Source organism: Genypterus blacodes, unplaced genomic scaffold, assembly GCF_046128005.1.
Source record: "Genypterus blacodes isolate CSIRO-AG114 ecotype Tasmania unplaced genomic scaffold, CSIRO-AGI_Gbla_v1 ptg000052l_1, whole genome shotgun sequence".
Taxonomy (NCBI): Eukaryota; Metazoa; Chordata; class Actinopteri; order Ophidiiformes; family Ophidiidae; genus Genypterus; species Genypterus blacodes.
In genome coordinates, this window is record NW_027466864.1 from 3,653,212 (window position 1) to 3,681,051 (window position 27,840).

General features: G+C 42.5%; 1 protein-coding gene across 2 annotated transcripts in view; it reads right to left on the minus strand.

Annotated features, from left to right (window-relative positions):
• rims2a (regulating synaptic membrane exocytosis 2a) overlaps positions 1–27,840 on the minus strand; it is a 126,432-nt gene that overhangs the window by 98,331 nt on the left and 261 nt on the right. The window contains exons 2-5 of one of the 2 annotated variants that reach the window (XM_076150535.1): positions 9,736–9,768; positions 8,774–8,866; positions 4,671–4,881; positions 4,029–4,040 (exon numbers count right to left, since the gene is read on the minus strand). In XM_076150535.1, coding sequence (XP_076006650.1) covers positions 4,029–4,040; positions 4,671–4,881; positions 8,774–8,866; positions 9,736–9,768 — 349 coding nt within the window. The remainder of the gene's footprint in view (positions 1–4,028; positions 4,041–4,670; positions 4,882–8,773; positions 8,867–9,735; positions 9,769–27,840) is intronic. The other variant, XM_076150536.1, reaches the window with a different exon arrangement.

The window sequence follows — 27,840 nt, forward strand, 5'->3', positions numbered from 1 at the left end:
GCTTGAAATGCCACCATCTTGCTGTTACATGTATTTTTTATCATGTTTATTCTTGTTAAAGTTTCACCATTTTGCTTACATACAAGCAGCTTGAATCCTAAATATGCTACTAATTGACCCTGCAAGTATTTAAAGGTTTAAGATGAAGTGTGTTTAACAAATTTTACCTAAAGGCCATTATTTCATTAAAAAAATGTCTTGCAAATGTGTATACAGGTGTGCTGTCCCCTGTTTCCAATAATGCTAATGTTTTATTCAACAATGTTTAGCGGTTGAATGCACAACAACAGGCAATTCACTGGAATGCCATTTCAACTTTGAACTTCCATTTCAACTTTGAAGATCAAGCAAATGCGTCACTAGTTCACCTTCTATTTTGCAGCAGAACACTTGACGGAGCCAAGATGCATACATGTCAACCCCAGAAGCGATATTAATCACAAATGACTTCCTCCCAGGGCACGGCTGATTCCTCAGGCCGTCTGAAGCCACATCAGAGGAAATGGTGGGGAGCTGCACTGCCACACCAAGATCCCAGAGATGCTTCAATGCTGACAGACATTTTGCCCCAAACAGTTACTTTGCATTTTGTGTCTTTAAGTATCAACTGCAGAAACTAAGCCACCTGGCACTCTTGAAGGAGGTTTTATCTTAATAACAGTGAACACACAGATTTTATAATGACTGTACTGTTAATTGTACAACATTAGAGAGTGCAAACAATAAGTATTTAATTCAGCTTTCACTATTATTTATCAAAGTCCGTTTAGTCCCCAGGCTTCTCCCTCTATCCAACTTTTCATTCTTTTACCAGCTGTTAAACTCTCAGTCCAGCTATATCATATCCCAGTATACTAAAACCCTGCTAGCTGCTGCTGCTGCCCCAGACATAGAGACTTGTAAATATTCAATGGTGTTTCAGAGAACAAGATCTCTCTCGCCACCAGTGTCACCATTTGTGAGAGGGAGAGAAAGAGTAGACGGATGGAAAAAGGGCAGATTTCACCACCACCACCTCTTTCACTGACACACAAGCTTTCAGGCGAGCTAGTTGGGCATGCAAGAATGTGGCCAGTAGTTAATAGCAGATGAATTAAAGCTTTAACTGCAACTACAAGTATGATGACACAAACAACCAGTGCATGATTTGACCTTAGCTGAGGTTGAGCTAATGTAAAGTATATGTCAAAGGCTTAGAATGTTTGAGTTTTAAATAAAATGTTCTTCTCTGCAAAGTGAGCAACCCTACAAAAGCAACTGGACTAATTACCCCAAACCTCTCTACATCTTTCAGATATATCAAATAAGTACAATCTAAATACCCTGGACTCTAGAGCAGATCTAGCACAGATTGTTTGTATGATTTGACGAAGAGCAAACTAACCAATCTCTGTTTATGCAAACATATGCTCTTTACCCCTTCTTCTAATTCAGATATTGGTCCCACCTGCCTCTGACTGACTCAGACAACACTTGTCTATCTATAAGCATGTTCTTGCCTAAACTGCAAAATATTGGAAATGTGGAAGTAATGCAAAGCACAGAGAGTGGAGTGAGTCAGTCACTCTATAGGAGTGACTGACTATAGGAGACACATTCACTCCATATTACCACAGCAATTGCTCCTGCACCTTTCCCTTAAGTATGCAGTTTTCTCAGAATGAGAGAAATACAGACTCTCTCTGAAGTTTGAAGCAACATCAAATTTTATCTCATGCAATTTTCACATTGGCAGCTTGTTGGCTCGGTGGTTAGAACTGTCAATGCAAAGGAAGAGTTTTCTGGGTTCAGATCCAAATGGGGCATTTCTATGTGGCAGTTGTTCTCCCCAATGCCTGCATGGGTTCGCTGCAGGTTATGTGAATTGTAAACTCTAGGTTGCATGTGAATGTGAAAGTGAACGAGTTTGTCTGTATCTGTGTTAGCCTCATCTTAAGGACGTAAAATTCTGCTAAGGGCCCCTCCTACCTGACCCCTGAGCCATATCAACTATTGACCAACCACACAGTCACATGACACCCCAGTGCTCCCACTACAATCCTCTCTTCTTAAAACACTTTCCTCCATTTGTCTGTCTAAGAATAAGCAGACACATACAGAACAGAATGGGGTAAAAACATTGCTATAGAATCTTAGGTGAATAATATTAACATAAATAATAAATTGTAGAAATATAAAATGTTAACACTGAGCTTTGGCTCTGCTGCCTGGTAATTAGTCCGGTCCTCACAATATTATACAATTAGCTCTGGCTGTACAATGTAAACATAAGCCTATAGGCTATGGCTACAGCTTCATGTCTTAAAATAGTAACATAAAACCTATGCAGCTGTGTGATTAGCTGTGGTTGCCTCTACTTGCCTATATGGAAAAAAATACTGTTTCACTAACACGGTGAGTTGAGATGAGCATCTATATTGACCAGTATCCCCAGCTAATCAATATGAATTCATACTTAATGTCAATCCCTTACTTTCCATCTTGCATGGAATTTCGGAGTTGTAACTTTTTTTGAGCGACCCTAAACAACTTGCGTAATGAGCATGTAAGGCCGTGCTTCTCCGCGTGTGATAGACTGGTAACCCCTCCAACATGTATGCTGCCTCTGGTGTGTTAAACGCTGGGATAGGCTCCAGCCTCCCACAGCCCTGCGCAGGATAAACCCATATGGATGGATTTTATTGACAGTGCTGCACCTAGTGTATGGTGCATGTGGTCTGTAAAAGAGAATGGAGCAAGAGTGCCAAAAGGCCAGGCCACCACTAGGTAAATAGCGGCCATTGGCTCACAGCACATCCCGAGCGTATCTGCCAATGCCCCGGCCATCCATCGCCAACCTGCTGCCACTTTTAATACTCAACGCCATCTGTACAACATGGTAACTGATCCCCACCTATTATCTACTGAGGAACAATGGCAGCCTGTGCAACTGGGGTCTTGGCAAAGCTGGGAGAAGTAGGATAGAGGACACTAGGATAGAGGAGTTGTTGCTGTTGTGTTGTTTGGATGGAACAGCCTGGTATGTACTTCACTCATGTATGGACTATACACTGTTCAGTTACTATCTACAGTCAAATCCTGAAACCAAGGAGGTTTGAACAATGAAATGACCCATGTGATGAGGCTTTTGTGATGCTGTGTTTGTTAAGTTGGTTCCACTGGTAAAGATGTCAATAATGTAGTTGGTCATCATAACTTTCCTTTCTTATCTACATAGAGAGAAATATTGGCATTGGATTGGGATTGTTTGCATCAACCGTGTGTGTGTGTGTGTGTGTGTGTGTGTGTGTGTGTGTGTGTGTGTGTGTGTGACCCCTCCATAGAACTGTAACCTGCACTCCCAAATCCAACATCCTGTCTTTGTGAAGCAGGGTTTTCTGCAGTGACAGCGACCAAAACAAACTGACGGAGTAGACTGGACATAAGGAACACACTTCTGGTGTCATTGTCTCATTGCCATTAACCCTTGATTGGAGCGGCTTGCTGCAGAGACACAAGCTCAGGGCTCCCACTAATTCAGCGTAATTGTGAGTTGTATTTTTGATGCACTTTATATTTTCTATGCCAGTCGTGTCATTTTATCTTGTCATATTTATCCCCCCACACCTTGAATGCAAGTCCGCGAAAAACATTGTCTTGCATGAAAGCGGTCCGTGGCCCAAAAAAGGATGGGGACCGCTGCCCTATAGGTTCAATGTGTTTTGAGTGTCTTATTCCTTGAATCTGATTGAACCCATTTTAAATATATTCCAGTTGCCTTTTCTGCAAAAATGTACTATGGAACTCTCTTAGATAAATGCCATGGAAATAAACAAAAGCTTTTCCATTATTTAAAACGACCTTGTTATTTTGTGTAAGTTTGACTTTGACTTCACTTTTGATTCACATACAATATGTTATGTAATTATAGTAATTTAATAGGAGTCATTTCGGGCTGCTGTATGTGTATGAATCCATATCACAGCATTTCATGTGCAATGCTCATGTTCAGACACACTCTCAACAAACACAGAAAAGGGTTTGCTAACCACTTTGTCCTCCTGTTGCAATTCCATGAGAGCAGGAATGCATCAGAAAGAAAGAGGGAGACACAGAGGGAGAGGGGGGGGAGGGAGAGCAGAGAGACAGGGAGAGATATTGTAGAGGCATTAGTAGGTCCCACCTACCACTCATCACATTCCAACAGTGAAAGAGTGGACGACATCACATAAAAACACTCATGATTCAAATTCTAATTCTGAAAGCTCCATCTTGGTCTGTAGGGAGGAATTCACCAAGGTTAGTCAGGTACTGTGAGGCCACATACTAGAGCTGCACTTAGAGTCCTGTATGGGGAACATAACAGGAGGAACAGTTCCCTCCAGTGGTGAGAAAGAGTTCCTGTGAATTGTGTGTGAATTTAAAATCTAGAGTTGTGAATCAGTGTACAGTATCTGTGTTGTGAGAGAGGAATTATTTATAATACAGACATGCAGGGTCTCAGACTGAAGTAGATCTTGCAAATCTAAAAATAAAATCAGAAATTTTGCCACCATGCACAGCACCCTCTATTCCCATTTCACTGTCATATTTGATTTCAAATTGTATCAACTTGTATAGAAGAAAAATGTGCCTAAGTGTGAGACATGTGTGCATGTGTTGAAATTTCAAACAAAAAAGTCAAGCATTACCTTATTTGACCGCAGAGACACTCGTCCTCCGCACCGAGCACAGAATTTCGTTTGGCAATATGAACAGAGGTGGCCACAGCCATCGGCAAACTTGGTTTTGTGGCATATCCCACAGATGGGGGCTTCACTCTTCTGGTCCTGAACCGGCTTAGTCTCGTCCCCCATCATCTTAACCTGGTCCTTGTAAGATTCAAACTGCTGGTGCAACTTCCTGTAAGCAAACGGGAGAGATAGAGGGTTAAGAAAATGGCTTGACGATTTGATAAACTGTAATAATGACACAAATAAAACTCTTAATGCCTTGACAAAGGTCCAACACAGACGATGTCACCTAAGGATCTAATAAATGTACTGTACCCTTATGTTATTCAAGCACCGTATCTTGTCTCAAACTGTACTATGTGTTTGTGGTGTAACAGGACACAGGAAACAGACTCAATGATTCAAACTGTTCCAAACAGTTCCACCAAACCTTGTGCAGTGTGTGTCAGATTTGAAAGGAAAAGCAGACGCCTTGACCTTAGAAGCCTCAATGTCGAGCTCCTGCGTTGATACTGGACCTCCCCCAAAACAGGGGAAGAGTATCAAATTAGCTTTGCAAGTTTAAGAACATCACTTAATTCCACTTTCTCAGGTTCCCCACCGTTTAAATGAATCATTGCACCAGTGTTTGGATATCAGGATAGGGGTAAGATAAGCCAGCGAACACCTTAGTGCCATAGAGCTACATAAACAAGGACAAATAAGAGTATTTATGGTTCTAATACATATACGTTATAGACAATATATCGCAAGTGGTCACACACAGAAGAAACCGCCATCTTGTTGCCCAACTGGTTGATAAACTTGATTTAGAGAATTTGTCCCGCAAGCCTCCATTGTGTTCTTGTTTCTCTCCTATAGGTGGCCTCCTACTGATGCCTTACACCTGATCTTATAGATCCTCAACTTCTAACAAGTCCTGAGAGGCTACTACAAAACCTGGATGGACTCATCACATGCATTTTGTATGACACATGTCAATTGAGCGTCTCCTTGGAAACTAAACACTGGGCTGACTTCATAATATGGCGATTAGAATTGGTTTCGCCCCACATATCCCCTGCAACATTCATTAGCACTTTTGAATTATTGAGCAGCGCTATCCTTTTACCACATACAGCTCTGCGTTTGAGATAAACATACTTCCTTTAGCCACAACCAGACCATTAGAACCCAAATGTAATCGCCACATGCCACCTGACAACCATCAGTGTTTGGGTGCGTTGTCGGTACCATCTAAACATCCGGCTGCACACCAATGGCATGCCCCTTGTTGTATCTATCAAGGGATTAAGGGGCTAATTGTGTTACAGCTTTTGTCTATTTACCAAACAGAGATTAGCATGAGCATGTAGCCTTGTTTAACAGATCCCACTAAATCTAATTTACTGACAGGGGTCCTGATAACGAAATGATGAAGCCCGTGATACAAGAGGTAAAGCCACAGTCTCCAAGGATCAAGGAAATAAGACGAGGAACAATCATGTTTTATTCTCACTTCATCTCTTCTTACGCTGAAACGTTTACGGAGACATGCTTTTGATCCTTGGCCTCTACATGGGTTAAGGGCCGCTGCTCTATTGACAGACAAGGTCACAGAGAAGAGCCGTTAAAGATAACCAATGATTACCTCTCTCCTTCTCTGTATCAGGTCACTTCTGCCCTGAGCTCCCCTAACACACACTCTCACCTCCTAGGAGCCACATAAAGCAAAACAGCTTTTTTTACAGGTAGGAGTTTTACTGTTGTGTGCACGAAATAAACCACATTTTTTCAGATACGTAGCGGCAGATAGATAGAGGTGTAGAATAGTGTAGAATTGCACATAGAAATTACAAGAGAGAAGACAGAAGAGGGTTGAAGTCAACAAGAAAAGCTCGGAGAGGGAAACAAAGTATAAATGTGGAGTGAGAGTCAAGTAACACAGCAACAGGCAGCCGGTACAGAATGCAGAGTTTACTCATTCGGTCAAACACGGTCAAATGTAGGTGACACTGCTGACGAGTAATCATACGCTGCTCATTGTCCCGTCCCATGCTAGCGTATCGGAGCTCTCTTACCTCTGTGCCGCACCAGAGCTGCTACACACACTCACACACACACACACAGCCAGTAACATGAGCCTCTGTGCTGGACATATGACAGACCCAAACATATCAACAGCAAGGCCCAAGTACAAGATCTCCTCTTTGACTGCATTAGAAACCTGAATGTGTCCTGTATCATCCTGAGGAGACGATATCGTGCTGGACTTTCGAAATGAGGATATATTGTCACTTAATGGCTTTTGTGTGTTGTTGTTACATGCTATAGGGAACATCATAGCATGGAGCGTGGGGCGAGTTTCCCCAACAACTGAAGCACAATACTGAGCACAAGACGATCAAACCATCTTGATTTAGTCATGGATATCACCAAAACCATTGAATTCATGGAATGTTTTGGAAAAATCACCAACATAAATGGAGCAATAAGAGCCAAATTACAAATACACACAAAGACAAGAATGAGCAATGAGCAGGAGAGTGAAAATGGAAAATAAATGTTGTTATGTTGTGTGGAGCTTATAAAGTGTAAATTAGAAAGCTACCTTTGACCTTTGACCCTTTACTTCCTTAACATGTTACAAAATAACACATCTGGGTCTTCTATTTACAGTGTATAATGTTTATTCTTTCTAAACTACAGCAAGTCATAAGGCAAAGCACTTTAAAAAATACTAGATAGTAGACTTTAACTATACCAATTACCTATTGTGTTCAGTCTGGTAGTGACCTGCAGACGCCTGCTATCCCAGGCGCTAGACACTGATTAGATGGATAGAATGAAAGCCAATAGGGCTCAGAGTGCAGCGGGCCAGGAAACACTGTGCATTTGCTTTGCTAGTCACCCAACCCCATGTGTTGTGAACATGTGACCACTTGCTATCTGCACTGTAGTTGACCGTGATGGTGGAACGTTGTGTCTGCTACTGAGACTAAAGAGTGAGACGGACGGCACAGAAAGTAGGATGACACTAAATATGTGTAAGAGCACATTCATTTGACATTAATACATTATTAATTACAAGCTAAAAAGAGGCTAAAAGAAAAATAGTAGCAACGGCATTGCTACGTAAACAATGGCAGGAGATAGCAATGCTTATTCAAAACAGATACTAGGAAACGTACACGGGCTGAACAGACTACAGTATATACTTTGTTCATCTTGGTTAAACAAAAGAAGAAGAATTTTGTTCAATGACCGGCTCTTCTTGAAGGAGATTCATAGATTCATTGGCATTTGCTGTTTCATTGTGTTAGATCACTTTTTGGAAAGGCTATGACAGAATATGTAGAGTCTTTGGATGCAGGATTTGATCAGGAAATGATAAAGTAATCTAGAAAACCAGAAACGGATTATTACACTCATTAGGACACGTGAAGCTAAAGGTTTCTACCTATAAACCTTGAGAATACATTTCTCATATTTTAGTAATTTTCATGCTTTTCTCTATACTTTTCTATGTGTGTGTGTGTATGTGTGTGTGTGTGTGTGCGTGTGTGTGTGTGTGTGTGTGTCTGTCTGTGTGTCTGTGTGTGCGTGCATGCGTGCGTGTGTGTCTGTGTGCGTGCCTGCCTGCAACGTGCATGAGGATAATCGGTCATTTGGATTCAGTGTTTAGAGTACCGTCATTACGGATCTCATTACAGTTGAGGGTGGAGGTACATGAGACGTTACATAATGCGCCTTTACCCAGCACAGCAGTAAGGTTCATAATAACACATTAGAGTTAAAGCTGTAGTTATGGCATGCCTGGTAATTGACAGTATGTTTGTGTTATTGAAAAGGTTAAATGGCAGTCAAGTTGTTCTTTAAATCTGAATCAGCATCAAGCCATAGCAGGTATGTTGATGTAACATAGAGTTGAATGAGTATAAATACTCAGCATAGCACTGTGATATACAGTATTGTAATATCGACTATGGGCAAACATACTGTGTGAGCAGGCCCACAGTGGGGTCACAGACGTATGTTTGTGCCTGCTGGGAGGAGATGAAGGGGGCTTTTCTATTACTTACGCGTCTGGCTCTGGCTCCTTGTCATTTTGGGACTTTTGCTGGGGCTGAAGAACGTTATTTACCAGCTCAGTGATCCCACTAAAGGGAAACCACCTGTTCAAATAAGCAAAGTGTGACTGGAACATTGCAGGGTGTCATCATGGGAGAAAACAGTCTGTACTGAAAGGGGTTTAGGAAGCAGGTCAGTTTCTGAGAAGTGAATAATAGCAGGGGCATTCACTACAACCAGAGCAGAGAATGGGGAAGGCCAGGAATACGGGCAGTACGGCGATTAGCGGAACACTGACAACTACACACAGTATCAGCAATACAGAGAGAAAGGATCACAAACAGGAAGAATATAGAAAGATAATTCAGACAGATATACAGTAGAGGGTAGGAAAAGAAGCAGGAAAGCTCTACAGCCAATGGAGATGAGAGTTGCACCAAATGCTCAGCTGGTAATAGGAGCGTCATTTATCAGAGCTTGCTGGTGTCGTAGAGGTCTAGTTGTCAGACTGGGTAACCCTACAGGCGAAGTTGGTCAAAATGCAGAACAGATGCATCTAGTCCACATGTGTGGTTAAAAAAAGGAGACTGCACAAGCCAATCAGAGTGCAGATGACACACTGGATGAGAATGGGCAGCCAGTTAGAGACCAGGGAGAAGGGTGGAAGGATGTAGGGCCCGGCTAAAACAGCTGGTAGAGAGGAAAAGCTGTCGTCACTGATGTCATGGAAGCCGGCTGTTTGTGTCCAACACAGCGTTCAACGATCTGGTTGATGTTATTCAGTCAGAATTCACGAGAACAAAATGCCACTGTGCGATGATGACGCTACCACAGAGGCTTTCCATGACATTAGGGACATTTCTGTCATTTTTTCTGCCAGATACGGAGGAGAAAGCCACATGAAGCACACAGCACCAACTGACAGGAAGAAGTGTCAAAGCCTAGAGCACTCTGGGTAATGCAGTTTACTTACTGTGCCGGCTGAGGCTTTGGTTCTTCTTTGACCCTAAAACATAAACAAAACAAAACAAAAAAAGTGTGCACAGCTCAGTGCATACGGAAAACAAAGAGATGAAGAAAACAATGCAAAAGACACAAAATACTGAAATAACTGATATTATTAAAAATGAGTATGACATGAAAAATAATGCATTTACTGTAATATGAATATCTGGGATATTGTAGATAATGGAGAAAAGGATGACGATGATATCAATGGTAATTTGAAGAAACAATGGGAAGAAACAGAACACTCAAAGTGACTTTAAGGTTGGTGTTAAAAATACTGTATGACTGCTTCATGTGAACAAACTCACACACCCCTGCTGCTATGTACTGCTATCTACTCTATTCTATTCTAACCCAACGGCTCTTCGAAACTACAAATAGAACGCTGGCAACCCAAGTTTGAACTCTGCAAGGAAAATGCTCATTTTCTCACAGCACTGTACTAAGCAGAAATCCATAATGCACGACGGCCGACGTCACCGCCACTAGTCTACCAAGAAATCTAGATGCACATCTGTACGTGTTCACTGTGCCAGACACTCTCGTTCTGCTCCGAGCACACAGTGAGAAGAGCAGTGCAGCTGAGTGACACTCGAGCTGCAACTGAAGTAACTCTGTCCGTCTGCAAAGTTCAACCTAAGCCAGCTCAGCAACGCTCATATGCTGGACAGAATTCCAAAATGTAATAATATCATAATCCCAAGGCAGCTACAATGACATTCTTATGTTTCTCCAAAGGTTAAGTGTTTTTTTTAAGTGAATGAATTACTTGTTCATCGCTATGACAAAACTCTCCAATCATGTTTGTGGATTTATTTAAAATACACATAAAAATCACTTGCTGCTGAATCAGCATTTTAGCTCTCTTCTCTCTGTCCAAGCAGATTTGTTTGCAGTGAAAATCCAGATCCTTATCCACAACTGCACCAAATTGTGAACAAATTGCGAGCAAAGTTATTTTAAAACAAATCTCAGATCTCCTCCTGGATCCTTTTCTTCAGCCAAAGTGAATGGTTTCTTCCCCGGGTCATGCCCCATCCTAACAAACAAACAAATCCATCCAAACTGTCTTTTTGAATGAAAGCACAACCTCCCCAACAGAGATAATACAAGCAGTGGTTGGATAGTTTATATGAAGTAGCTCAGTCATGAACTCCAATGCAAGTCATGGTGTTTTATCTGCAACATGGATCCATCTAATAACCCCAGTTTGCATTTGTCCGTTCTTTCAGAAGACACCACAACCTTTAAATATCAAACCTTCCTACCAAAACCAGTTACTTGTTTATTTTTAACAAGCCCTTTCTTCCAATAAACAATATAACCCACAGACAAAAAACAATTGTCTATCACCATCATCTTCATCGTCATTTGATGAATCACTTTACATGTAGTCTGCATTACACACACCTGAGCTGGAAATACTGTGAGAAGCAGGCAGAATAACCAAAGTAGCAAAGGCGGCACTCAGCTACAGTATATACAGCCAAGAACTCTTAAAGAAATCTAATTCACAGAGAAAAGCTGAGAATCACACTTCATTCACACACCTCATCACCACTATATATAGTTGTGAGAAATGGAATGTGATAATTGAATTTTCCTTTGTTGACTGGGATGCAACAATATGAAGTCATTTCATCGCGTATGTGTGATCTTGTACTTTTACACCAGCGACACTTAAGCTATTAACTGAATAGAAAGTGATATTATTCTGATGTTAAATACATTTTTACTCAAACAAATTCAGCAACCTACCAACTATAATAAACAAACAATCATCATTAGAAGCAAGAAGCCTCAGCAACAGACCATGACAAGCAGACTCATGAAACAACTTGACAGTAAAGATGTCTGTAAAGTGATCCTCTACTCCTAATTAATTTACAAAACACACTGCGCTAACTCCATGACTCCAGCAAATATATTCAACCTAATAAAAATCCAATATATCAGACTATCACCAGCATGCGCAGTAAACTATTCAACAAGTTACTGAAGGTCGAACATAAGAATTCCAAATCCAAATACCGCAACAAAATGTCCAAATGGTCTATTTAAGCCAGAGAAAGAAGCCATCAGACAGAGGAATGTGTCTGTGATCAGTGTCAGAGCAGTGAGAGAACATATGAGAGAACATATAGTCCTGTGTACCCATCAGTCTCGCTGCTCTGTTTTCCGATGAGCCAGTCCATATTTATCCTCTTGCTGTGTTCTCCCGATGACCTGCAGCGTCGTTCTTTATTGATCCCATCAGCCACGTCTCTGTGGTCGCATTACAAGCTTCATATTTATCTGATGGAGCCTGCTGCCTGCCTGGGACGCCTGCCGGACAGGGTGTGTGTATCCGTCTGTACATCTGCTTGCATGTGTGCGAGTGTTTCCATAACCATGTGTGTGTGTGTGTACTGTGTGTGTGTGTGTGTGTGCATGGTGTATTATTTGACATGGGGCAGTACAATGAGTGCGTGTGAAATGTCAGAAGTGACGTATTCAGTGTCCTGGCTGCTGAGGAGGCCTTCAGGGCAGATACAGTCTCTGTTTCCTTCTGTTTACCTTAACCTGTGTCTGCTTCCCATGAATCCCCAACACACAAAAACACACACTCCAAAGGCAGAAGAGAATGAGAATGATTGTGTGTGTCCTCATGTCTGGCGTGAATAAATCTAAGATTCTTTTTTGTACATCTGGCAACAGTGTCAGTTTTAAGTTTTATTAAGCCGGTTGCTGCTGTTATTTTTGGCCTGTTGTTGTTGATTTGTTCCATATTTAGGTTCTGACTCTCTCACTGGAAGGTTTGACAATGGCTGAAGCTACACTGCTCTCTAGTGGAGAAGATGTGCTGCATAAACCTCAGAGAACTACTGTAGATTGGAATCTGGGTCCTAAGGTAAGAACTTTGCTAAATGACAGTTATTCAGAAAAGCAAAGTGGTGAAACAACAGTTGAAAGAAAAGCTTTATAATTAGAGAGAAAATATGTTCAATTGTATTTGGGCAGTTTTATGTCACAGAGGAGGTTCCTAGAGTAAAAGTCTCAAGTCTTGACGTATCACAATGTCAAGTTCCAAGTCAAAACAGGCACAAGTCACAAGTCCTAAACCTTGAATTCCAAGTCCTAAACAAATCCTAACCCGTCAAATTGAATAACAGGGAAAATCTTTTGTTTGTTTTATCTTTTTAACCTTTACTTTACCAGGAAAAGTCCCACTGATATTAATAAACTCTTTTTCAAGCATGTCCTGACCAAGCTTTTCTATACAGGAGCTGGGGCTTTCCTGGGAGAAGTCATCAATGTGTACAGTAAGTGATGTGCTGTGTGAAGAACAGACAATGCCAAAAAGCGGTGCGTATACAAACTCAAACTTCATCAACAGAAAGACATCAGTAGTGTCCATAACAGGAATACTACCAAAGGTGTCTTGTCTCTGTCTCATTGTGGATTCCACTGGACAAAACCTTGATGGGATGCAGCAATTTGTGTGCCGAGGAGAGGAGAGTAGAGGAGCAGACATGTCGTACAATATACTTCTACTTAAACTCATCAAATTCAGCTTATGTTGAAGTGTCTCTCTATCCATAAAGTGCTTTGTCTGATCTCAAACCATGACAAGAGAAATGCATTGATGTGACAGCAGCACTACAAGCCTTGAATCATCACTTTCACCCCACACCCAGAACAAGGTCGACAACATGTCACACGCACCTCGGGGACTGTGAGCGAAACCGATGCGGTGACCAGAAAATAGATCTGTGCAGTTTTGTGCATGTGGGAAATTGGCCAGCCAGTGTAGTCTGTAGATCTACTCTGCCACAAATGCAGGTTTCATGCAGCGCTTACAGGCTGCGGTGAGTAGGCAGGGTCATGCGTGGCCAAAAGCAGCAGAAACACAAACCCCAATCAGCTGTCAGTCAGTGGGAGGACTGGCAGATAAACCCCTGCTGCATAAACCACAGTCCAGCATTATCACCGTGGTCTAATTGGCAAATTAAGAGAGAAAATAAAGCAGTCACTTGGGTCAGATGGCTGTTCACAAGCATCAAATATATGTACAACTTCAAACAATACAATTCAAAACTTCTGATCTGAGTCAACTGCGAGTTCCTTGTTGGTGCTGCTCTTACATCTGCATAGAATTCAAGCCAGAAATACACTAAAACATAGCACTCATCAGTTTGATGGATGTGTGTGTACAATCAGTACAGTATCTTTTGCCATACTGTGCTGAGTTTCCACATATAAGGACAAGACATAATTACAGTGCGTTCCAACTACATTACCTCCCCAGCCAGTCTTGCACACTTTAATTCTCCCTCCTCTCCTTTTCCCTCCTGTTCTACAAACCTCTATCTTCCCTCCCTCTCTCCCTCTGTCTCTCGCCCTCTACCCCCCTCTTTCTCTGTAATACTTTGAGCAATCTGCTGCATAGGATTCTACTTTCTTCCCCCCCCCCCCCCCACCCCCTCTCAAAAGTCTGCATGAATTTGCCAGCTAAGAGCTGTAGATTGTCAGATGTGATGATGCTCTCCTCAGGGAAAGTGTGACTTTTCAACTGATTACCAAATGCAGGAGGGACAAGCTTGAACATGGCCGACCCACCTAACACTGAAATATCACTCAAAGCATTCATGTAGGCTTCTTGCCTAAGGAAAATATGGTTACAGAACAAAACATATTCAATAATAAGGAATACTTTCAGCTAGACAAGGCTGACCGTCCTACAGTACAGCTCAGTGAAGATGTTAGAATAATATTGTTACAAATGACTCCTCAAATGATTTCTCAGTGGGGTGGGTTTATCCCTGAGTTCTTGAACAGACAGTGGCATCAACAGTGCACCAGGGAAATCTCTCATAGAGGATCTCATGGTTAAGCAGTGACCCCACAGGCCCTCTGAGTCCACTAAGGAGTGGGTGATAATTGGATCATAAGGGAATAATCTGGCTCAGTGGGTAAATACCAACAACATACATCATTAACACCATCCAAGCCACTCAGTACTGCCAGGAGATGAAGTTAATGTCTATCTGAAATCACTTCACAGGAAAGGGACCTACAGAGAAAACTCTCACAGGAGGATGTAGGCAGAGATATTGAGTTCTGTGCTCATATATTTAGCAGAAGACACTGATGTGCTGTATATATATGTAACATCACTTCTATAGCAATTCTTTGTAAATATACAGTATAAATAAAGTGAGAGAAAGTATCGGCACGTGACTGCTGTTTAAGTAGCATAAAGGGCATCCATGACTACAACAAACTACATCCCATTCCCCCCAAAAATGCATCTCTAAATGGTTTTACTGCACTCCTGTCAGCCATATATGACTGTGTCAGCATTATCTCTGAGAGATAACACAGAAATCCCACATAGTACCACCTCTAGTGTACATTGCCTGCAAAAGTCCAAGGAGAAGGAGACTGTGGACTAAAAATAGCAGCTCAAGCCTGCCGATTAGGTCCTGAGACACCTGTTCATTCTGCCTCTTCAAGAATCATCAGGAGAAGTGCTACACTTTCTCTCCACCTCAGAGGGGATTAGGGGCAGGGGATAGAGTGCTGATAACTTCCTCTGGCACCGGGTGCTGGCATGGTGTGATAGGCAGGGCAGGAGGGATGGCAAGAGGGCGAGCACCTCGGGTAAAGAGGTTGGCCAGCTACCACAGCTGGGCCTTAGAAAGTACTGATAGGTTTGATTGCGCAGGGCAACACTCATCAGAATAGGCAATCTAACAGTGCAGAAGCCAAACCTCCTGACCAAGGACTAATATTCAGATTGTCAAACAGGAGTTGGCAAAGCAGATTTTCTGAGCAACGGGGAAGTGGCTAATCTGCTGCCAAATATAACTAAAATCCATCTGTTTCCTCAGATTACCTGCCAGGATTCAATTGAGCTGCTCCATATCTCCTCGTCTGACAGATTTCCAAGTGGCAAAGAGTCAGCTAATCAGCCAGCAGCCCCCACATTCACAAGTGCATATCCATGCAAGCTTTGTACAGGAAACACACACAGTGCATTATGCACGTGAGAGTAATAACTTTAAACATCATAAAGTGAATGTAACCCGTTTACGTACCATAGACAACCATTCAGCTCAATAAATGCTGCTTAAAAACAGACTCAGACTCAGTGATACGTCATGGTTGTGTTCTTGCATGTGTGTGTGCGCTTTTACAAATCCGGGTGTATTAATGCGTCGTCCTTTGTATGTGAATGCTTCGTTGCGTCGCCTGTCAGTCCACTTTATTCATCCTGACACAGATACATTTTATTCCAGCTGCCATCAGCACTTTCTTGGCAGCTGACATTGTCCGTTGGTAACGTCACACTCTTCCCGTAAAACAGCTGAACAGTTCCGGTGGGAAAAGAAACCATCCTGATCCCTACCTTCACCTTAACCGTGTATAGGCCCTTATACATTTACACACTTCTACTCCAGGCCTTACACCAATCCTCAATTACCAATTCTGTCCATTCTAACTATAATCATTTTACAGGCAGCAAAACTATCATCACCACCCACTCTGGTTTCTCTGATCATGGACCATCATGTAAATGGAAGATCTCAGGTTTAATCCACAAAACTACCATGAAAGTTATTATTAAGAGCATCAGCTGAAAAAACTAATGCAGGGACATTGCGTATAGCTGAATGCTACTTTTGTCGAGGCAGTGACGGTCCTTTCCAAGCCTTCATTCAAGTTCCACCGCTATTCAAGCCTCAGCTCCCGTCCTCAGCCACGTACAAACTGTCTGGTTGACGCTGTTGTGGCTCGAGTCTTAGGGAGCAGTAGGTGGGTTGCACATGAAACTGCAGTCTGTAGTCTCTGTCTCACTCAGCTATAATAATAGCCTGGCCATGGCTAACAATAGAGAGGTAATAGATACCCTGGCTATTGTTAGCCCGGCCTGCTCTACTCCTTCCTGTCCCAATTCATCATTACAGCACGTCACTATTAGCCCGCTTAACTAAACTGCATAAAGTGTACACAGGCACATAAAGAACAGCAACCTGATATCACCTCTGTGTTCACAGGTTACGCCCATTACATTGCTAAAATATTGCTGTAGAAGGACATATGGTTGTTGTATCTTGTAAAGTTATTACATTATGCGTTTGTTGCCTGTAAGCGGTGAACAGGCATATCCAAATTTTGTGATTTCCTACTTTGTAGGCTGGTTTGCAGGTTTCACAGGACAGACAACACAGGGACATGCAATAAAAGCTACAGTATGTAGCATACAGATAGATCAACATATTAACTTGAGCTTTCTGCCCCTCAACATCTGTCCCTGGCAGAAAGATCTGTTCAACTTTGACTGCTGCAAAAATCCCAAACCAAAGGATTCCCTTGCATAAGTCGCCTCTTCACACAGATTTAAAGCCAACCAGCACACCAACCATCCGAGCAGCTGCCCACTCAGGAATAAGACGACCAAGCTTCCACTCGCTGTCCACAGCAAACACAGCCAATCCAGCAAATACTGGAAATAAAGCTTAAAATGTAAGTATTTATGTTTCACAAAGGAGGATTTCTATGGTCACACTACCCATCCCCCATCCCATGCCAGCCTACTACTATGCTGATACACGTCCGGGCCGTGTCTGCATCACCATGGCGATGGTGGCAGTATCTCAGTGGGACGAGTGATATTAAAGGATTAGCGGGACATCCTCCATTGGATTTCAGTGGAGGAGCACAATCCTGGGATCACAACCTCGGTCTCACTCTCTCTCTCTCTCTCTAACTCTGTCTGTCTGTCTGTCTGTCTGTCTGTCTGTCTGTCTGTCTGTCTGTCTGTCTGTCTGTCTGTCTGTCTGTCTCTCTTTCTCTCTCTCTCTCTGTCTCTCTGTCTCTCTGTCTCTCGTGCTTGCTGTCCCTCTACCTCTCTCTCAGTCGATGTCATACAATGAGGATAAAACACAGGCAGGCCTCTTCACTGTTATTTCCACGATGATCGCAGATAGTAGGTTATGCATGGTAGACTGCGTAAACCAAGCAACCATAAATACTCAAACACACACACTCACACACACCATACTGAATCCCTCAAAAAAGCATTGAAAACTCTCACAAAGCCACCTTTAGCCCTAAGCAATATGAGTAAGGGCTTTACTTTACTCTACATATTGCACAGTGTGGTCAGGTGTGTGTTACATAGTAGTGTCTGAATGCTGTGTTCATACAGTGTGGTTATATAAGGACCACGGCTGCATTAGTGACGTCATAACGGCTGCTCTTTATCCACCCTATTTATGTCGGTCGGCTGCCTCTCTACCTACAGCAGCAGCATCCACATCTATTGTATATATACAGTATATAAAGCACTGTGACATTACTGAACACTGATCCCTGCTGGAGCTCTAAGAACAATTATCAATGTATGCACTATGATGGCACCTGACAGCAATATGATTTATTTTTTTAATAATATGTCAAAACAAGTTTCCTATGAATATATAAAAACTACTACCCACCAAGTAACAATTGTATGATGTGAGCAGGAATTGCATAAGCAAACGTAAAAGTTTCCAACAGAATCACCAACAAACGAGTGTTACATAATGTGCTCCACTGCTTTGTCGAGAGGCCACAACACAGCTAATGTTTGTGAGTACAGTACAGTAAGTGTAAGCGGGTGCGCGGCCTTGCGTGTGTGTGTGTGTGTGTGTGTGTGTGTGTGTGTGTGTGTGTGTGTGTGTGTGTGTGTGTGCAGGATGAATCCAGGGTTGGGTGCATTTGTTTATATAAAGCATCAGATTTTGGCCACACAATGGCCTAATAGAAGGACTAAGGTGGGCAATGTGCACGTGTGTGAGTCACAAGCTTGCACCTGCTCCAACCAGCTGAGTCCTGAATGAGCTGAACAGGGACAGACACACAAACACACACACAGAGAGAACGAGAGATTAGAGCACTCTGTGTAAACTACTGCTAGTAAATACACCAGCTCACACACGGAGTAGAGAGTGCAGGCGAGTAAGGGCAAGGCCTATTGAACATGAAGTTATGGCTTCTGTTAATGATGTTCTTTTTATTTTCACCTTCATTTGGGTTTATTTGACAGCATCATTACAAACAATCACATATAAAATAAGCTGTTATACTCACAGACCTTAATAAGCCACAATTTAGATGAATGTACATGTTAGAATACCTTTTCTAGGCAGGAGCTTTGGTTATGATGGCCCATTTAAAGTGTCTGAGTATTCCATGGTGAGCCTAAATGTTCTCGTGTTGTGTTACAGAAAACAGAAGAAGCCCAACACTCACTTCAACAAATACCTTAACGTCTACAGTCTGGGACAAATGCCTGTCTAGCCTGCTGAAACCTTTAGCCTATAATCATTTAAAGGGGACACTGTGCTTTATATTATGTTTGTTTTATGTTACTGATGACAAGCAGTTATTAGTAGGATAAATTCACCACCAATTCACCATTCACAACTTCTCCATCTGGCATCATGTAGCTGCTGAAAAGTAATAGAAAGCTAGTAAGTGAGCACACAAACAATAGCTTGTTTTCCACAGGTGTGTTTAATCAAAATTAGAAAACTGAGCCCTATGTGACTGTCACATGTTCTAAATGCTCCCAGCTGTTATCACTTACACTGGCTGATTAGAACTCTTAACACAGAACAGAACAGAACACTGCAGAATTAAATCAATTTACTTAATTTACTCTGTTAACTGTTTTGATTTAATTTGCTTCAACTCAAACATACAACTCGGTTGGTGAGTTCACCAGATTCCATTTAAAATCATCATAAATGTGTGATCTGTCCTGCAATAACAAACCCAACACACGAGTCAGCGAGATGTTAATCAAGCACAGTGTGACGCCACAGACCTGAGAGGTTTGTTGTTGTCTGTGGCCGGTCACTCTGCTGCAACTTGGTAATGAATAATCCACAGGTTTAGTGAATTTGTTTGATTCTGGCTTTAATAAATACACTCTTTAGTAAGAGTTCATGTCTTCGGGAAAGACTAGATTATGTAACATTTCAGAGTGAATGTGTTGATGGATTAATCAATAAATCAACTAATTAATTTTCTATATTCAAATACTTTCATTATAATCCAATCATTGATTGCATCAAATTACATTATCATGAAACTACCAATTTATTAATAGATCTGTTCTCTTATTGTGAGGGTTTCTATCCCAGCAGCTGTTGGCGCTTGTTCCGTGTCTTTCCTGGGTGGCTGAATGACAGGCCTGGTTGCCTGCCTGGCTGTCTGTTTAGATGCCTGGCTGCTTGCCAGCCACTGCAGAAACCTGAATGTCTTCACTATTAATAGTCCAACTAACAGCGTGAGGGTTCTCACTCTTTGAGTGCAATCAGCATGACGTGAACCAGTGCCACGTCCCACCTATAGTAACAGGCCATTCAGCAGCTCCTTCTCTCTCTCTCTCACTCACTTGTTCACCATCTAGCTGCAGTGTAGTCACACACACAACCCCAAATAATCAGACATCACTGTACAGCACCAGCAATTAACACCTTTAAGTTCAGGGTTTGTGGTCAAAACACAGACTACACCAGGGACCTGGTTTATACTGGTGTGTGTGCAATAAATGAGGCTCGAAATGTGCGCACGTCACTCTCTGTGCAAACTTTGGGATTTATAAAAACAAACTTTACATGACAATGCACACCCAGGCACGACAAGTGATCCAAGCGTACGCACATTTTAGAGACAAGAGGATCTGGTGACAGTGATGGACAGGCAGTGAATGAAGACAGATTTCACAGTGATTCTTCTCACAGTCGTTCCACAGCGTCAACATTTCTAACACAGAACCTCTACGACAGAGCAAACATCCGCACTGACAGTGTAAATGTGTTTATGTCAGAATGTCTGTAGTTTAACACACTTGCTCCTCTCCTGAGTCAATCCATTTATGGTTCAAATGTGTAATTCAAATGTGTAATGTGTGGCTCAAATCATTTCAATTCAAAGGAGCATTTTACTGTTTTTCTTGATAACTTATGGATTGTCTCAGTTAAATTCTCAGTCATACAAGTTACTCCTCTTCCAAACCCTCAGTGCAGATGAGAGGTACTGAGAGCTGATGAAATGCTGCTGTGTTATGAGAGGAAACACAAACTCTGCACGCATGCACACCAACGAGGAAGAAGTTATGCTGCATCATTAAAAGAGGCAACAGAACAACAGACTACAGTAAATGATTTAATAATACTCACAACAACATTCTCCCACACTAGTATTATTAGTCTTATCCCACTGCTTAACGCCAACATGCACACACAAACACAACACATTTATTGTCTCAACCTCACACAAGAATGGAATTTTCAGTGTGTTCTTTTGGCCTTGGCTTCAGACGTTTCCATTCTGATGAACAACTAAAGTGTAACACTGGTTTATAGTAAATATGAGAGTCGAGTGGGCAGGATATTTCACATAGATTATGATTCAAAAAGGGGAAATTGGAAGAAATTCAGGGAGAAACCTCAGGTAACCTCAGCTGCAGAAGGTGCTTGGTTTGAGAACTCTGTCGTACAGAATAGAAAAGTGTCTTTTCTCCGACCTTCCAGGGTTCAACACTCATAAAACAAACCCAGAGGGACTGTCACAGGGGGAACAAGGCAGCACACCTCTCTGACTGTAGCCATGTACAGCAGCAGACTGTACTGTACTGTCCCATCAGCTCCTCACTTTGCCCTTTACACTCAAAACTGTGTCTGAATTGACCTGAATACAGCAAGAAGCTTTGAATAGTACATTAACACTTCAAGATAAACCTCATTAAAGTATTTAGCAATTTACAGTGGCTTATAATTTACTTTCTCATGCACAGCTGTGTGACCATGCAACATTCCAAAATGTACATTTCACATCATAGCTGCCTGATCTTCTACACAGCAAGCACATATGTGTGTTCCTAAGCAGCACTAGGCTTCCCTCAGAGGGTCAGATGCTGTATATCTTCCTCTACATTGACTCTCACCATGGATGATGGGGATGGGGGATGGGCAATAAACGTGATAAAGTGTCCCCTCTTTCCCTTTCACTCTCACGTTTCTCCTGCTTTTGCTCTGGTTGGCTGAAGAACACTACTTACTCCTGGCATTGTCCATGTATCTCTTTTAACCTATATGTATCGATTGTACACATTTGTAAACGCTTCTTCGCCTCTATCCGTATTTCTGTTTTTATTCCGTGCATTGTGTCGCTCCTGTCCCTGCAAAGCACGCTGGGAGTGCTTATGTAATAACAAGCCAGATGCTCCAGGAGTGGAGTAATGTGTGATTAGGTTTGGTTCTTCTCTGACTCAGTCCAGGATCACTATAGCTGCTGATGTGGCATTTATTTATGTATTTGTTATCGTCTCTATAATCAGGCAGAGTGACAGGTTGCATCGCATTCTTTGAGCTCTCTCTCTCTCTTTTGCAGCACAGGGGACTTTGACATAAATCAGGATTGGGGAAAGTACAGGAACGATGCTTCTATGGATGTGAATCAAGCCAACTTCTCTATCAGCTAACAGCACCACCACACTGCAAATGTCCTATCTCAGGCCTATTACATCCTGCATACTCAAGAAAAATCCACCATGCTTATGAGTTTAACCAGAGCAAATGTTAAGTGTTTGAATGCAATTAATTATCAAAAAATGCTGTTGCTCAAGGATCTGTGGCCAATTAGTTAATGTATGCATTAAAATGGGAACACTCTTCAATTTAACTGCGCTGTGTGCTATATTTACATTACATCTCTTGTACTTGTTACCACAATCTGATTCTGAAACATTTCCCACAGTCATGTATTGCCAAGGGCATTTCAAATCACACAGCCAGGGGCAGGAAAATCCCTTCAAACTTGAGGGATAAGAGCCTAGAAGAGAATAAAACCTATGCTGACGAATGCAGATGTTATTTAGAATGAAGCGTTATAGACAATAGGACCTGCTGCTGCGCTGTGCCGTGCAGGAGAATAGCAGGCTATGGGAGATGGCAGGCTGATTGCTCGGTCAATGGGGACTGAGGCTGTCATATCAGCAGTGAGACCTGATAGCATCTCAGACGTCAATGTCTCTCCTCTCATTTTCTCTCTGATGTTCGGTTCTCCTTTCCTGTCCTCTCTTCTCTTCACACCCCTCCTCTCCTCTCATTTCCTATCCCGTCTCCTCTATCCTAACCCTGTCTACTCTTAGCCAGTTAGCTGGAAAGCCGTTAAGAGGGGTCTGACCATTTTGTAAGATATAGAGGATAAAAAGAGACTGAGGTCAAAGTGTAGAGAATGACAAGTGGTTAATGGCTGGTAGTTTAAAACAAAACTGACCAACAGAAAAGCAGCAAAAGTCCTTACTAAACTCACTAAACCACAAAATATTATGTAAAATCTTTTTTTTTTAATCAGTCATATCTGTTTCTTGCCCATCTGAGCCAATCTACTCCATAACATGCCGACATATAGCTTTAATCAGCATGATGATGTATTCATTTGGCGTGTATTCAGCTTCACAGAATCAAGACAACATCCTCTCTCTCTCTCGTTCTCTCTTCCCCTCTCTCCCCCCCTCAGGGGAGGTGGTGGGGGATGGGGTCTGAAATGCTCATGACAGAATCTGCTCTTTGCATGGTAAGGCAAGTGAGCATGGATGTGCCAGCTAGGGTATGAGAGAAAGAAAGGGGGGTGGGGGGGCATATGTATTGTCCAGTGGGAAGCTTCAGAGCGCTCTCTCTCTCTCTCTCTCTCTCTCTCTCTCTTTTTCTCTCTCTCTCTCTCTCACTCAGATGCTTAGGCCACGCTCACTCTTTTATAGGGGCTGAGATCCTGTAGCCTCCAGGGACGCAGGGTGTCTCTGCAGCTCTAACCCCAGCTGGTATGCTGAGCTCTCTAGCTCTACCAGATAAATGACCAGGACAGGGGACAGGGGAAAGGAGAGAATGGGTGTGTCTGTGCCTGTGTGTGCAGAGGAAGGAAATGGGATGTAATCAATCAAAGCTAATTCTAGGTCAGCGCTCTCATGTTGGACACACACAGCATAACTGTGTTACACGCTAATAAGGAACATCACACGTCTTTTTCCTGCTTACAACCTCATATTACAGAGAAATGAAGGCTTGGCTTAAAGAATCCTGTTCACAATGGTGCAGCAAACCAGTCTATTTGAAATGTCGATCACAAAAAAAGATACCAAATAAACTCCTTGGTTAGCTGTGTAAACAATTCACTTTCACAGATACTGATGACAATAAAAGATTGAATACAATTAGAAAAGGAAGCTTACAATCGCGCATGTAATTTTCGTTACTACAGTGTAAGAAGTGTAAATAGATAATAAAGTCACAATAGTGAAATTCATTTAGTGATCGAAAATCATTTTGTGTTTCTCACCTTTTTTCCTGTTATATTTAAAATCATAAAAGCAAACCTTTAAAATAATCAGGAATCACTAAACTTAGATTGAGTTGTTCTCCAATGTTGGTGACTGTATACAAATACCTACTGCTCAACTTGTGAGCAGTAGCAGTGATCAGTTTGCAGCTGGGTATCCCCTTTGTTTACATTTGGATCACAGATAACGTAAACAGTGTGTATAGTTGTGCCATTGAGTAAAATAACAAGCAAAAACATATTTGCAAAGTGTCCAAAAACAACTAAATGCCCTCATGCTCATTATGTTCTCAGCCATAACAAACAGGAAACACTACATAAATGATCTGTGGCACTAAAAGTGGGGGTGCCCAAATAAATGGCAGAGCAGCAGACATCTCAGAGGCCTGGAATAGCTGCATCTCGCTGGGAGTCCCTCCTACAGAGCAGCTGGTATAATTAGCACTGTCAAAGATGGTCCCTGGGCTAATGACACAGTCCCTCCTGCATACGTTGTACAGTATCAGACGGGAGTAACTGGGAAATCCTAACTTCAAATGTCCTTACTTAGACTGTTCAAAGCCCCGGTAGGAATATTCACACCAGAGTCGTAGTTTAACCACCTTTTAATCACAACAACTGAGATGTGGAGGTGTGCGCACTTTGCAACGTGTGCAAGAGGTTTACATGACAGAAAAAGAACAAGAATGATCGCCACCTGACCCCTCTGACTGCCACCAAGCAGAACCAGGAAGCAGCCCTGGAGAACTGGAGGAGGAGGGACAAAGGAGAAGTGGAGCCCGGGGCGTTATGTGGGTCACCCCATCACAGGCAGCTGATGCCTGCCTTTAGGGAAACAGGGAGTATGGGTGGTGGCTGGGGTTGGGGTGGGGTGAGGGTCCCATTCCCATCATTACTGTACTGCTCACAGACTCAGTGATGCATAGAAAGCTGAGCTAACGACAATTCCGGTACACTGTGTAATGCTGTACCTGGAGCCGAACAGTGAACATTCTTTATGAGAATAACCTGCATTATTTCAATAACAAGCACATCTGTGTGGTGTGACAGTCTTGTGGTTGTATAGTGCCTGTATGTTCACGTGTTTCAGGTAGGCGGGGCTGTCAATGAGGCAACTAGAAGCACCTGGGCCTAAATCATCCTGAAGTATTGCTGTGTTTTGGAATTGTGCTCGCTAATAACTGCTTACTTTGTTTGCAACACTATTGACTCTCTCCCCTGTGTTTCGTCCCGGCATTTGAGCCGGCCGTGACAGTGGACTTGAGGAAACAGCCGCTCTAACTAGAATCCTCGTTGTTGCAACACTTAACACATGCAGATACAATCACACAGGCCTGGTACGAATGAGAAGAGGAACAAATAACATTGGAATCAGCAACACTGGATTTCCATCTACACTCTGAAGCACCTCCAGTGAGATGACAGCAACTTGGCAAGCCCTGCAGCTGGAGGCTTCTCTCTATCTCTCGCCCTCTCTTCCTCTCTCCTCCATCCCTCCATCCTCCCAGGATTCCCTCAGTTAGATTACGCACTTTGATGTTCAAACTGCTACCTCTCCAAATAACCATCAAAGCCACGGTGGGGTCGGACAGTGACTGCCACAGTGCAGATGCATAGGTCATAGGGATGGATATTGCAGTGTGGGCATTTGGTTCTAACACAGTGGGAATGTTACAGACCGGCCAGTGGCAAGTTAACCTACTGTGCTCATACCTTTATGCCACGGCAGAGCATCTTAATGCAGCTCCAGGTTATGTTATGCTGGTGTGAGTCATAGGTAAAGATGATGGGGATTTCCCGTTAGCTTGATGACTCATTATTAGTCACCTTGTGCATATGGGTAGAGTATTAAACAAATATGCTTTTCTATATTAAACAGTGATTTTATTGAATCAAATTAACACACACAAAAAAAAACTCAAGGGTCTCCAGCACATTTAACTGACAAATCTGAGCCTGAATGTTGAGCCATAGTCCTTGGTGCTAAATCCACTTCTTTTATTTTATAGCTGTTAACACGTCTGCAGAATGGAACTGCTAGTGAGATAAGACCCCAAGTTACAGAGGCATGCAGGAAGCGAGCCGCACTGGAAACATAATTCGTATGCAAATTACCATCCAAGCAATCGACACAAAGGACTTTTTGACCTCCGACCGTCTCATATACCATCAGCTTGGGTAGAATGCACTCAGGGTTAAATGACGTTAAGGTGAGACAGTCAATCATTCACCCTGCCCATAGCAAAGAACAGCCATGTCTGTCCATGACAAGGCCTTGGCATCACTGTAAGAATAAGAGTGACTAAAACTGACAAACCCTATACCTCAGAGAATGACAAATAGGAAAAACACTCATGGGTGTGTAAGAGAAGGGTGACAGTAAAATGAGAGGGGAGGCAGAAAGGGCCTGGATGATTCACACAGCATGCACCGCAGCAGCTGGGGTAGCTGTGTGTTGTACATGAGTCATGTTTACCATGCAGCACTAGGTAGGAATTGCACAACTTCCTCTCCATTAGGAATGATGCCTTAGTGCAAATATTTACTTGATGGTGGAATACAACAGCTCTAATGCTTCTAAAAAGCTGCCAGTGATACAGGCACACATCCATCACACCAAAGTCACTGGCCATGCCTTGGAAGCACCTGTACACCTGCAAGCAGCAACTAAAACCGATCTCTAGCACAAGCCTGGATGGATTTACTGAGCGGGTATCTTCGTCTGCAAACAGGCAGGACACAATATAGTCAAGTAATATTTATAGCGCACTTATATAAAAGTGTCAAAGCAGAGGGAAACCAGTACAAGATGTGATAGATAGTGATATATGTAGCTGTTTAACACTGGACCAGCTTGCTTTGTTATAAAAGTGGTTCGTGAGCATGCATGCATATGCACTGAGGAAAGCAAACTACAACAAAATCAACAAGAGGTGAACATTTAAGGCCACCTTCCCGAAATCGCTCTTTCTTTATTACCCTGGCTTCCCCAAGAAGTTCAAAACAATTTTTAATTAACACCACATCAGCTGAGGATGTTTTTATAACTAGGGGAGGAGGCAGGAGTGTAATATTCAACCATAAAGTTGAGTTATGGCCCATGCAGTAAAGATTAAAGCCGATGATTGTGGAAACACTCCGGTCCACCTTAAAAACTAAACCCTATAGTGGACAGCGCCGTGGTGCTGAAACGCTCCAAGCGACATCTGTACACAAGAGGAGCAGGGAAAAGCGACCGGATCAGCCGACACTTATCGTTGAAATTACACACACACACACACGCACACACACACACGCACACACACACACACATGCACACGCTGTGTATGCGCCATTACAACAAAGGACACCTTAAATTATCTTTCCAGTTTCATATTGAGTAATCTCAGTGACGTTCGTGGGGAAAGGTTAAGCAATTTGGCGTGCTTTTTACGTGAAAATGGCGCCCGTTGCTGCTAACCCAACCCATTATATAGCTATACAAAGTGGGGGGAAAAAGCTGGAGTGTGTGCCGCATTATAAATGATCCTCAACCGTAAAGTGTTTTCCAAAGGGGCAGCGAAGAGATAATAATGATCAAAAGGAAAGCGTGACCTTTGTGTCATAAACTAGCTTTGGCTTGGATGTCAAGAGGCAACATGACCCACCAGCATCTCACAGAGAGACAATTATAGAAATTCACACGGTAATAACA